Source organism: Benincasa hispida, chromosome 12 (genome assembly GCF_009727055.1).
Source record: "Benincasa hispida cultivar B227 chromosome 12, ASM972705v1, whole genome shotgun sequence".
NCBI lineage: Eukaryota > Viridiplantae > Streptophyta > Magnoliopsida > Cucurbitales > Cucurbitaceae > Benincasa > Benincasa hispida.
In genome coordinates this window covers 55,811,021-55,825,454 of record NC_052360.1, presented here as the reverse complement: position 1 = coordinate 55,825,454, position 14,434 = coordinate 55,811,021, and the positions used below count along the sequence as shown (strand labels likewise).

At 37.8% G+C, this 14,434-nt stretch overlaps 1 protein-coding gene across 1 annotated transcript; it reads right to left on the bottom strand.

Moving 5' to 3' along the window:
• Positions 1-4,399: 4,399 nt before the first annotated feature.
• LOC120067569 lies at positions 4,400-5,353 on the bottom strand. Its single transcript, XM_039019115.1, has one exon. It carries the CDS (start codon positions 5,351-5,353, stop codon positions 4,400-4,402), a length of 954 nt encoding a protein of 317 aa, XP_038875043.1.
• Positions 5,354-14,434: the final 9,081 nt, after the last annotated feature.

Here is a 14,434-nt window from a genome sequence, read left to right as displayed (position 1 = left end):
TCTTTTAACTCATGTAGCATAGGTAAGGAAGCACCAGTGATGACTATGTCATCGACATAAACGAGCAAGGCAATGAAAGACTCCTTAGAACCTCGAGTAAACAGAGAGTAATCTGATTTTGGCTGAGAAAAACCCAAACAAATGAGGGCTTTTGAGAATTTGTCAAACCATTGTATTGATGCTTGTTTGAGTCCTCCCCTTGTTTGTGGACAACATTGTGCTTGTAACCCAAGGGTAAATCCATGTATACTTCCTCAATTAGATCACCATGTAAGAAAGCATTATTAACATCTAGTTGAAGTAGGGACCAACCTTTTGAGACTGCAAAAGTAAGGAGGACTTTGACAGTAAATAGCTTAGCAACAGGGGAAAACGTCTCAATGTAATAAAGGCCCTCTTGCTGTGTGTATCCCTTGGCTACCAAGCATGCCTTATAGTGGTCAATGTTTCCATATGCACGATACTTGATTTTGTATATCCATTTGCAGCCAATAGAATGTTGTCCTCGAGGTAAGGGTACAACATACCAAGTCTTGTTGGTCTCCATCGCTAAGAGTTCATCTTGCATAGCTTGGCGCCAATGCTCATGAGGGACAACCTGATGATAAAATAGTTGTTCATATGTGGCTGAGACATTGAGTGCAAATAGTTTGCAAGTAGGGTGCAATCTGTCATAGGACAAAGCAACTTGTAAGGGAAATTTAGTATGTGTCTGCTGAGGTTGTTTTTGCAATAGGAAGGTTGCAATGGTAGTCCCGGAGATATGAAGGCGGTTTAATAGTCCTTGTAGAGCGACGAGGATGATGAGACTGATGGGCACTACCAATATGGGGAGGACTAGGCAGAATGGTAGCCGCGACATCAGTAGGTTCATAAGGAAGTTCAACAGAAGCAGGTGCTTCATGTGAAGTGACAGTGTGCAGCTCATTGGGAGCAGGTGGCAAAATATCCTCTGGAGGGTTAAGACTAGCAGATGGTGAAGGCGTTGCACAACTAGATAGATCTCCTGAAAAAGCAAGCGGCAGTGGTAGTACTAAATCAGGAAAAGGGTCAAGTACCTCATCTTGAGAGCTGATTTGATGAAAAGGGAATATGTCTTCATGAAATACAACATCTCTTGAAATAAAGATCTGCTTCTTCTCAATGTCATATAGACAATAGCCTTTGACACCAGTGAGATATCCCAAAAAATCAGAGACAATGGCCCGAGGTTGATGCAAAGCAAAGACAACCAAAAGTACGTAGTGAATGGTAATCAACATGTTCATCGTTCAATCGATAAAAAGGAGTTTTCCAAGATAGAATATGAGATGGAGTTCATTTGATAAAATAAGAGGCAGTTAATATGCATTCTCCCCAAAACATGATAGGCAACCTAGATTGAAACAAGAGAGACCGTGCTACATTTAACAAATGTTGGTGTTTTCTTTCCACTACTGAATTCTGTTGAGGTCGTTCTGAAGGAAATTTGATTCGAGATTTCTATGAGCAACGAAAGAACGATTATTCCAAATCACAATCATGAATGAATAATACATTTACAGTCGACTTCAAACAAGCAGTTATACCATTCATACAGAAATTACATCATGAAAAACTCAAATGCACAAAGGGAAAAACTGTACGAACAATTGCAGATGCGTCTCTATGCTTCTTTGTGCACGACCGCTCGAACAACAGCAACCTAGAACGCTCGATCTACACAACCGCAACACTGCAGCACGAACACCGTGCTCGTCCTCAGCGATCGCCTCGGTCACGAACTCCTCAGCAATAGCACGAACGGCCTCCAAAAAACCTCGACGGTGTCGAATTGAGTCCGACACCACCAACAAGGCTACCTTGGTATTCTCGGTGTGAGAATCCAAAGGGTGGGCTCTGTTTGGACTTGGTATGAGGCAGACGAAGGAGGAAACACCGATCGTGTACACGACTGGGCAAGTGGGAGATGGCGGAGACCTATCGTATATGTCGATGCTCAATCGTTTAGATAAAGCTATACGATCATCTAGCAAAAACTATGTGATCGTTTAGCTCACCGCTTAGCTTGGTTTGTCGCTTACAGACACTACACGATCGTCTAGCAAAACTATGCGATCGTTTGGTAGATACTGTACGATCGTTTAGCTTGCCACTGCACGATCGTTTAGCTCGCCCTAGCTGTCATTTAGTACATCCGTATTTACGTGACGACTACGTGAGTTTCTTTTGCGTGAGAGAGAAATCTAAAAAAACTTTTTAAGAAAACTTTTCAGCGTTTGTAAATCATCTCTTTTCAAAATAGGAAAACCACTTTCCTTGTAAACTCACGGTTACCATGAATCCAATAACTACCCACTCAATTGGTTATTTAAAGAAAAAGAACTAATTATCCAATAATTAATATTATTATAAATATAAATGATAACCAACTTATCGTACTATATTTATAACCTATAGTTTTAATATTTCATCTCATGAAACATATAAACCATAGTTCTTTTTCTATTCCATGGTACTTAATGTAAATCTCATTTACATCAATCCTCCACTAGATTTATCTCATATATCAAACCAATTATATCATATATAATCAAAATACCTCTTGTCAATTTGAACATTTCAAATCAACACCAAGAACTGGTCCTTAACTGAATCCATTGAGCTACCAAGGGGACCTTATGAACCTGTAGTTCGAAGCTCTAACGGTACGTGAATAACTGACTAAACTCTTTAGTCATGGGATCCACCATCCGTTAACTGCCAGACACTCCACTAAAGACCGACAACTGAACTCTTCTTACCATAAATATATTATGTGTCCATCTTAACCAATCAACAGTGCGACAACCCTTCACAGATCGCTCGTAAGTACAATTGGGCCAATAATCGTTATGCCCCTGTAGTTACATCTGTCTCCTTAAGGATCATGATCCCTCTAATGAACATACATCATAGTCCTACTATGACTGAGTCTTCTCTTCCAAAGAGAAGTTGTGGCCACTATGTTTAAGCCTCGGAATCAGCCCTTAAGAGAGCAATCTCTTTACTTATCCTTGCTTCGGGAAATGAGTGAATTCCATCTACTGGATTGAGTTCCCAGCTCCCAGATCAGACAAGTCCCCAAAAAGGTAGGCATTTTGAGTTGGCAATCTGGCCACTCTCACCCATACTAATCAAAGGACCGCCCTCAAAGACAGAAGTTCCCAAAACACTCAGGATTGATGTCGTGTCACCTATGGTCATTTAGGTGAGATGTAAATCTCTAGTATCAACGACATTATATACAAAGTCTAATCATCTCGTGGTCCAGGTCTTATACAAACTCTTTGTATAGGACACCCTCGCTCGTACGTCTCCACATGAATGGTCAGGATCAACCATCTGTAGTAGTTTACAACACTTACAAACCTCTACAAAGCGGGCCATATCCGTAGGGTCACCAAGATCAGATATCCCACCTTAATCCTTATGCTATAGACCTATTTAGGTTATCACTTAAGGCATGATCCACTTGTATATCACATATACATGCTTAAGTTCACATAAGATAACTACGGAGTTTTGTTTATTGGATATGAGTAAATGCCAGAATTAAATAACACTTATTTTATTCATTAAACAATGTGTATCTTTATAAAACAATGAGACTCCAGGAGAATTAGGACACTAATCCCAACATGTTCAATAGAAGAAAATTGGTGGAGTACTTCTTTAGAAGCAAAAAAAATCAGTAAAAGCCAGTTCTGGTGCATTATCAGACCGATAAACTTTGATAAAACGACCATATTGAGTCTCAACCAGTTGAAAGAAATGAGCTACTATATTAATAGCTTCAGACTTGTTTCTCATCAGAAAAACCCAAGTATATCGAGACTAATCATCAATTATTGTTAAGAAATAATGATATCCATCATGAGTAGGTTCATTATAAGGGCCCCAAACATCACAATGTATAACATCAAACGCATGAGCAACAAGTCTATTATGGCTTTAAAGGAAAGATTAAGCATTTATTACAAGTACTATCCAAGTCAACATGTAAAATATCTTTTAGGAAACTAAGATGCTTGTGGGATGGGTGTCCAAGACGATTATGCCAAGTAAATGCAGAAAATGTAGTAGTGAAAGAACAAACAAGCTCTGTAAGTAGAGGAGAATGCGAGAAAGAATGTAAAGACCTATCAACTGAAGCTTGTAATAGATATAGTCCATGCCATTTGTTAACCTTGCCAATCAACTTCAAAGAGTACTTGTCCTGAATTAGACAAGAATCACTGGAAAAAGTGACCATTACTAGCAGATGAGAAGTTAAAGAGCTTATGGAAATCAAGTTGAAATAGAAAGCTGGTATATATAATACATTCTGTAGCATGATATCTGTAGTGACTTGGATATCCCCAACAAACTCAATAAAAAGCTAAGACTGATTTGGTAAGGAAACAGTTGTTGGTTTAATTGGTCTTAAAGAAGTGAATAAGGCTTTATTATAACAAATGTGAGTTGATGCACCAGAATCAAGTATCCACTGATTAGAAGATATACCAGGGAGGGAGCAAATACCTACGACATGGCCATTAGAATTGATTGATTCTACTGCAGTGGTGGGTGATTTGGATAAAGACATGGCAATGCCAGGGGATGAAGAAAAGGCTTTCTGATCAATTTCTTGTAGTACCAAGGAAAAGGCACGATTGATAGAGGGTTCTGGTTCCATCAACAACAACTGAGATCTAATAGAAGCAGAGGAGTCATTTAATCCCATGAGAAACGCCATAACATACTCCGTCTGAAAGTATGTCTGTAGGTTCTTGACGCTACCGCAAGTATATTTTCCACAGGAGCAGGAAGGGCGGTAGGATATCAGTTCATTCCACAACATCTTTAACTTTGTATAGTATGCGGTGACGGAATCTTGATTCTGAATGAGGTTGGAAATTTCGTGACGAAGTTGAAAAACTCTTGGCCGATTCTTACACTGGTACCGTTCTTGAGGATCAACCCAAATTTCTTGCACGGAGTTAGAGAAATTGATGCTCGTAGAGATCTCTTTGGAAAGAGAATTAAGAATCCACGCAGTTACGACACCATTGCATATGATCCAAGAGCTAAGTAACTCACCAGAAGGATGAGGGATTTCAACATTGATGAAGCCGAGTTTATTCTTGACAGTGAGCTCGATCTTCATCGCCTGACTCCATGAGTTGTAGTTTGATTCCGTGAGAAGATTGGAAATGAACACAAGACTGGTACTATCTAGGGGATGAAGAAAATAAGGGTTCTGATATTGTTCAAGAATAGAGGGAGGGGAAGCTCGAGCATTCTCCATGGAATTGGAGTTTTCGAAGGATGTCGGGTCGTCATTCCTGGTCATGGAGAAAGAAAGTTGGAGGGAAAATGAATGGTCGAAAAAAAATTGGAGGGAAAATGAATGGTCGAAAAAAAATTGGAGGGAATTTTATTAATGCTCTGATACCATATTAAGCAGCAGTAAATAAACTTCCTTATCTTTATTAATCACAAAAGGCCGTTATATAGGCAAGTACAACAAGCAACAATAATAACCAATTAACAATATTTAAAACAAAATACTAACTAACCCATATATCTAATATAAAAGGAAGGAAAAAAGTAGGGAAAAATTGAAACTTACCCTTGAAGCCAGAAGGTCTTCATGTAATTCCTTCTCTCCGGTTAGAAACACTTCGATCTCCAAAAACACAAAAAAACCAAATAGCCACCACCAAGAGGTCAATCTCTGTATACTCTTGAGAGGGTCTTTTTTCTAGAGAAAAACGTTGGGAGTGAAAATCACAGAGACCTTCTCTGTAGGCTTCTGTGAAGAAGATGATCACTTTCATCGAAACTTCCTGCCATTTTCACATTCTATCAAGAGACAAAAATATGGGGAAGGTACTCCCTCCTTTATTAATTTAAAAAAATTAATTTAATTATTTAAAAAATATATAATTATATAATAACTGTTTTATCTCACACACACATATTCCTCTCACACACACACATTATACTATATGTTATATCAAATATAACACATAACCTATAGTTTTATTTCTTTCAATAATACATGGTATTTAGTATAAATCATATTTATACTAAATTTATTTGTATAAATCTCATCCACAAAATTAATATTTGAATCACATTCAAATATTTATTTCCTCTCAAAATAATATATCAAATACATTATATTAATTAAATCACACAGAATTAATTTAATTAATTATATCATATATAATTAATTCCCTAAATTAATTTGAATAATTCAAATTAATCCAAATTAATTCTCAATTATCCCTGTTGAGGTATAAAGAGGACCTTATGGACCTGTAGATTGAAGCTCCAATGACTCTTTAATTAAATTATCCAACATTCATTAATTGTTGGTCACTCCACTAAAGATCAGAAGCTGCACTCTTCGCACTACAGATATACTTCGGTGTCCATTGGATATAACCAGACAATAATATGATGACCTTTCACAAATTACTCGTAAGTACAGTTGAGCCAAAATTACCATTTTGCCCCTGTAGTTACATCTAACTCCTTAAGTATCATTGATCCCTCAAATGAACAGTAAGTCATAGTTCAATTATGACCAAATCTCTCTTCGGCCAAAAGAGGGTGTGACAACATTGTTCAAGCCCCCAAAATTAGCCCTTAAGAGAGCAATTTATCTACTTCCTCGACATTAGGGAAGGAGTGAGTTCCATCTCGTGTAGCTGTATTCCCAGTTCCCCAATCAGACAAATCCCCGTTCCCCAATCAGACAAATGCCCAACATGATAGGCATATTGAGTCGGCGATCTGTCCACTCTCTCTCATGTAAATCAAAAGACTTTTTTCATAGGCAGAAGTTTACAACTCAATCAAGATTCAGGTCATGTTACCTATGGTCATTATAATGAAATGTAAGTCTCTACTATTAACGGCGTTATATAATAAAATTAATCATTTCGTGTTTTGGTCTTATACAAACTATTTGTATAGGATACCCCGCTCACATGTCTCTACATGAATGATCAGGATCAGATCATTTGTAGCACTTTACAACAGCTGTAACATCTACAAAGTGGGTCGTATCCATAGTGTCACTAAGATAAGGTACCTACGCTTATCCATCTATTACAGACCGTTTAGGTTATTATTTAAACATGATCCACTTGTATGTCTCTACATACATGTTTAAATTGCATAAAATAACATAGAATTTTTGTTTATTGAATTGAGTATATGCTCATAAAATAATAATAATTTTATTAATAACAATTTGTTTATACAAAGTTTACAAACTACGAATTTAGGACACCAATCCCATCCCATCCCAACACTTGTTATGAATCTTGCCCATCAGGGGTTGGCATCCCTCTAACCAATTAGAAAATTCCCCTGTTGAGGTACTTATGGGATAGTAAGGTAGTTCATAGAGCGCAGATTTTCACTTGAAAAATCATTAGAACGTGATACCAACCCAGAAGAACAGATCCTAAAAGTATTTATACTAGAACGTCATATGGTATTGCAAGTTTTCTTCCTCTGTGTGGAATTTTTTTCTTCCCTTCCTTATTGAAGTTTATGGTCGAGAAGTTGAATTTGGAAAAAGGGGGCATAAGAGTTGTTATCAGGTGGCAACTTTGGACTTATCGTAATTGCCTTTATAAATATAGATATAGAGAAATTTTCAAGTTTCATCTTTTGAAGTTGAGAAAGTGTCACAGAAAGACTTGAAATCAAAAAGAACATCGCAACAGGCAGTTGAACCGTTGTCGACATCTTTCTGTTGTATGTTGTAATCACTAGAGCTTCATTGTTGACTATAGCGCCTGCATATATAAAGGAAAACGAATGTGAGATTAATGTAAGAGAGAATAAGAAAATGAGAGTGCAAGACATTCGTTTTGTAATACTTTGAAGAAGTAATAAAAGAGAACCTCCCGACTTGCAAAGTGGACGCATGCCTTTGGCTGAACCACTTAAACTTTTGTATCTTTTCTTTCTAGCTCTACGATTGTTTAGCATTTACTAAAGTATTATTTACACGATCGTGTAGTTTTTATTGCATCGTGTACTCGATTGTTTAGCTCCGCGTTCAATCGACTATACAATCGTTTAGCTATTCAGTTGTCATCTACACGATTGTCTAGCTCTAGACAACTGTCGTCTACACGATGGTCTAGCACTTCATCCAATCGCTTACAAACTATCGTTTAGTTCTTGGTGGTTCGTCTACTTGATTGAGCTGCCATTTGGTAAACAACTGATGAATTCAGAGCCTCAACATACTACCTCCCCTGACTTTTGAATTGTTATTGACCGTTATATCCGAGTGATTTGTGATTGTGACATGAAGATCATAGTCATCTTGGATAGTTCAAGACAGTTCCAAGATTTGAATTCTTGTATACTTCAATTCAGAATAATCAATCTTAAAGATCAAGAATGGCAACTACCATATATGAAATTAAGAAGTTCGATGGTTAGACGGACTTTGAACTATGGAAAGAGAAGATTAAAGCAATCTTAGGACAACAGAAGGCTCTCTTGGCCATTATGGACCCTGCAAAGTACCCTAAAACTCTCTCAAGGCTGACAAAGAGACAATTGAGATAAACGTATATGGAACCATTGTCTTAAATGTCACAGACAGTGTTTTGAGGTAGATTGTAGACCAGCCTACTACCTATGCCTTGTGGAACAAACTGAAGGAGATATATCTCAACAAAGACTTGCCCAACAAAGTTTTCTTGAGGGAAAGATACTTTACCTACAAGATAGATGCAACAAAGTCCCTCACGGATAATCTGAATGAGTTCAAGAGACTGTCTTCTGAATTCAGATCAATAAAAAATAATATTTGAGAAGAGAATGAGATGTTCATATTACTAAATTCTCTACCAGAATCTTTCAAAGATGTCAAGACAGCCATGAAGTACTGTACAGAAAGAATAACCACAGAAGCAATCATATCAACTGTGAGGGTCAAAGAACTTGAGTTACAAATGAGTAAGAAGGATCAACAAGGAGGTGAAGACTTGTTCTCAAAGGAGAAGAACAAGAACAACGGGAAGGGGAAACAAAACAATGGTGATAAATCCAAGATAAAGTGCCATTTTTATCACAAAATGGGGTACATGAAACAAAACTGCTATGCCTTGAAAAAAAAATTGAACCAACAGAATAAGGGGGGTAAACAGACCGAGGCTGCTGTAGGGGAGAATTCCCTTGTCTATTCAGATGCATTGGCTATTATTGAAGAAGGTGGAGACCAAAATACTATGGAGACTCAGGATTGGGTGTTAGATTCTGGCTGCTCAGTCCACATGACACCATCCAAGGGATAGTTTTGCACTTACAAGAAGTGGGATGGTGGACCGATCTATATGAAAAACAATAACATTTGCAGAGCTGTTGGAATAGGGTCTGTGTCATTGAAAATGCAGGATGGTTCAGTGAAATTGATTAGGAATGTGAGGCATGTTCCTACTTTGAAGAGAAATCTCCTATCTTTGGGGATGTTTGATGCCATAGGCTGTGAGTATAGGGGTATGAGAGGCACCTTTAAAATAATTAAGGATTCTAAAGTAGTTTTGGTTGCAACCAAGGTGAATGGTTTATATGTCATTAAAGATGTGCAAATGGCACACTCGGCCTTGTTGACAACCGATGAAGAACCCATAGAAGATGAGTTGTGGCACAAAAGGCTTTCTCATATTAGTGTGAGGGAGCTGCAAGTGCTCTCTAAATATGGGATTCTTCCAAGGGGTGTTGGAGACAGCCTTAAATTCTATGAACATTGCATATTAGGCAAAACAATAAGATAACAGTTCCTCAAAGGACAACACACTTCAAAGAAAATCCTAGAATATGTGCATTCAGACTTGTAGGGGCCAGCTCATTTTCCATCTCTAAGTGGAGCAAGGTACTTTCTTTCATTTGTAGATGATTACTCAAGGAAGATTTGGGTTTACTTTTTAAATCCAAAGATGAAGTGTTTAGTAGATTTAAAGAATGGAAGACCTTGATTGAGAAGCATACCTCTAAACAAATTAAACATTTGAGAACTGATAATGGTTTAGAGTTTTATGGAGAGGAGTTCAACTTGTTTTTCAGGGAGCATGACATAGAAAGACATAGAACCATGAGGTACACACCTCAACAAAATGGAGTAGTTGAAAGATTGAATAGAACAGTGTTGGAAAAAGTAAGATGTCAACTGTCCAATGCCTTATTGCTTGAAAAATATTGGGCAAAAGCTGTCTCCTACACAATATACACTCTTAATAGATGCCCACATCAATCCATAGAGCTGAAGACTTCTGAAGAGAGGTGGACAGGGTAGCCACCTAAGTTGGAACACTTGAAAGTGTTTAGATGTGTAGGCTATGTGCATCAAAGCCAAGGGAAGTTGAAACCAAGAGCTGTAAAGTGTATGTTCTTAGGCTTTACACAGGGAGTAAAGGGTTATAGGTTGTGGCATCCAGTTGAAAAGAGATGTGTGAATAGTAGAGATATGGTTTTTTAAAGAAAATGAGATGTTCATGATGTCAGAATAACCATATTCTACAGTGACAAAGATTAGTAGCACAAGGTTTGAGGTGGAGCCTTAAAATGATCATGGAGCTTCTACTTCCTCTCAAAATCTATAGTTAGAAGGTGATGAGGCTATTGAAACCAGTGAGCATGTGTCAAGTGAACAAGTTGAGACACATGGAGACTTACATAATTACTCATTAGCAAGGGATAGACCGAGAAGAACTATTGTGCCACCGACTAGGTACCAAGAGTCTGACTTTGCTAATGTAGCATTAGGTGCTGCCATTTCTTTGAGTAATAATGAACCTACCAACTTTGAAAAAGCAACAAACAGCCCGAATACTAGACAGTGGATTGAGGCAATGAATGATGAAATGAACTCGCTCTACCAAAATGACACGTGGAGACTAGTACCTTTGCCAAAAGGGTACAAACCTATCTCATGCAAATGGATTTATAAATTTAAAGAAGAGATTCCAGGTGTGCAAAAGTCTAGGTTCAAGGCTACGTTGGTTGCTAAGCGTTACTCAAAAGGAAGGTATTGACTACACTGACGTATTTTCTCCAATAGTGAAGCATACTTCCATTAGGCTGCTCCTTTCCTTAGTTGTGCAAAAGGAGTTGGAGCTAGATCAATTAGATGTAAAGGCAACCTTTCTACATGAGTTGTTGAGTGAGACAATTTATATGAGGTAACCTCAAGGTTATGTGAAAAGTAGAAAAGAAGACCTACTGTGTTTGTTGAATAAGTCTATATATGGCCTCAAACAGTCACCAAGATATTGGTATGAGAGGTTTGATGAAGTGATCTCCAAGATGGGGTACAAGAGAAGCTCATATGATTGGTATGTTTACACAAAGTCTAGTAGCTTCAAGGAATCGATCTATCTACTTCTTTATGTAGATGACATGCTGCTGGCCAAGAGTTCCAAAGAAGAATTGAACAAGTTAAAATGCTTCTTAAGAGAGAGTTTGATATGAAAGACTTAGGGAAGTCAAGGAGGATCCTAGGCATTAAGATTGAAAGGGACAGAAAACAAGGCAGATTGCTAGTTAGTCAGTCTGAATATTTTTCCAAGATACTACAAAGGTTCACAATGGAGAGTGCAAAAGCAGTTAGCAGTCCTCTTGCACCTCATTTCAAGCTTTCAACAGCAAATAGTCCAAAAAGCACAGATAAAGAGCATTTAAACCATATGAAGATTGTTCCCTATTCCCAAGTAGTGGGATCACTGATGTACCTTATGACTTCTATAAGACTAGACCTGTTCTATGCAACAAGTATGGTCAGTAGGTATATGGCAAACCCTGGTAAAAGACATTGAGAGGTAGTTAAGTGGATATTGAGGTATCTATGTTCATCTAAGGATGCAAGAGTCTTATATAGACATAATGAGCCATCCAATGATGAAGTATATGGTTATTAGATGCAGATTATGCAGGGGATTTGGACAGAAGACGTTCTCTATCAGGCTATGTTTTCCTATGGGGGAACAATTTGATAAGCTGGAAAGCAAGTTTGCAGCCTGTTGTGGCCCTTTCCACAACAGAGACCGAGTTTATTGCATTGTCTGAGACTGGGAAGGAAGGTTTGTGGTTGAAAGGTTTACTAAACGATTTCGGCATAACACAAACAAAGGTCAGAATTTATTGTGATAACCAGAGAAAAATCTACCTATCTAAAAACCAACAGTTTCACAACAGAACAAAGCACATTGATATTAAATATCATTTCATCACACAAGAGATTGAGAAAGGGGAAGTCGAGGTAGTAAAGTTTCATACCTCAGACAATGCAGCTGATATGCTAACCAAAACTGATTGAGATTGGTGTCCTAATTCTCCCAGAGTCTCGTTGTTTTGTAAAGATACACATTGTTTAATGAATAAAATAAGTGTTATTATATTCTGCCATTTACTCACATCCAATAAACAAAGCTCCTTGATTGTTTTATGTGAACTTAAGCATGTATATGTAATATACAAGTGGATCATGCCTTAAGTGATAACTTAAACAGGTATGTAGTATAAGGATTAAGGTGGGATACCTGATCTTGGTGACACTACGGATACAACCCGCTTTGTAGATGTTTGCAAGTGTTGTAAACTACTACAGATGGTAGATACTAACCATTCATTTGGAGATGTGCGAGCGAGGGTGTCCTATACAAAGAATTTGTATAAGACCTGAATCACGAGATGACTAGACTCTGTATATAACGTAATTGATACTAGAGACTTGCATCTCACCTAAACAATCATAGGTGACACGACCTCAATCCTGAGTGTTTTGGGAACTTCTACCTTTGAGGGCGGTCCTTTGATTAGTATGGGTGAGAGTGACTAGATTTCCATCTCAACATGCCTATCTTTTTGGGGACTTGTCTGATCTGGGAGCTGGGAACTCAATCCACAAGATGGAATTCACTTCTTTCCTGAAGCAGTGATAAGTAGAGAGATTGCTCCCTTAAGGGCTGATTCCGGGGCTTGAACATAGTGGCCACAACTTCTCTTCCACTCAGTCATAGTATAACTATGATTTATGTTCATTAGAGGGATCAGTGGTACTTAAAAAGACAGATGTAACTACAGAGGCATAACGGTTTTTGACCAAGCTGTACTTACGAGAGATCTGTGAAGGGTTGTCGCACTTCTGATTGGTTAAGATGGACACATAATATATCTGTGGTAAGGAGGGTTCAGTTGTCGGTCTTTAATGAAGTGCCATGAGCTTCAAGCTACAGGCTCATGAGGTTCCATTGGTAGCTCAATGGATTCAATTGAGATCAGTTCTTGGTGTTGATTTGAAATGTTCAAATTGACAAGAGGTATTTTGATTATATATGATATAATCGGTTTGATTTATGAGATACATCTATTGGAGGATTGATGTAAATGAGATTTACATTAAGTACCATGGAATAGAAAAAGAACTAAGGTTTATATGTTTGATAAAATGAAATATTACAACTATAGGTTATAAATATAGTATGATAAGTTGGTTATCATTTATATTTATAATAATATTAATTATTGAATAATTAATTCTTTTTCTTTAATAACTAATGGAGTGGGTGGTTATTGGATTTTCTCGGTAGCTATGAGTTAAAAGGAAAATTTTTTTCCTAATTTTAGTAAGGTTTTTCTAAAAGGAAAAATTGATTTTGAGTTTTTTCTCTCGGCAATAAGAAACTCACGGCGCTTGTTAAGTAAATACGGATTTACTAAGCGACAACATGTTTTAGTAAAATATCGTGTAATGTTTTGTAGGCAACAGACACTGAGCTAAACGATGAGCTAAATGATCGCTTAGCTTTTGCTAGACGATCGCTTAGCTTTAGCTAAACGATTGGGCATCAACCGATACGATAGGTCTCTACCATCTCCCACTTGCCCAATCGTGTACACGATCGGTGTTTCTTTCTTTGTCTGCCTCATTCTAAGTCCGACCAGAGCCCACCCTTTGGATTCTCACAACGAGAATACCAAGGTAACCTTCTTGGTGGTGTCTTACTCAACTCGATATCGTCGAAGTTCTGTGGAGGCCGTTTGTGTTGCTGACGAGTTCGTGACCGAGGCGGTTGCTGAGGACAAGTGCGAAGTGTTCGATCAGAGTTGCGGTCGTGTTGTTCAAGCATTCGAGGTTGCTGTGTTCGACCGTTCGTGAGCTAGGAGCGTGGAGACGAGTCTACAAATGTTCGTAGAGTTTTCTCCTTGTTCATTTGTAGTTGTTCATGTTTTAATTTATGTATTAATTGTATAACCACATGTTTCTGTACGATTGTAATTTGTAATGTTCATTCATGATTATAATTTGGAATGATCTTATTTCTGCTGTTCATGGAAATCTCGAGTTTGATTTCCTTCATAAACAAGCTTGGCAGATGCTTGGACCTTCTTGAGT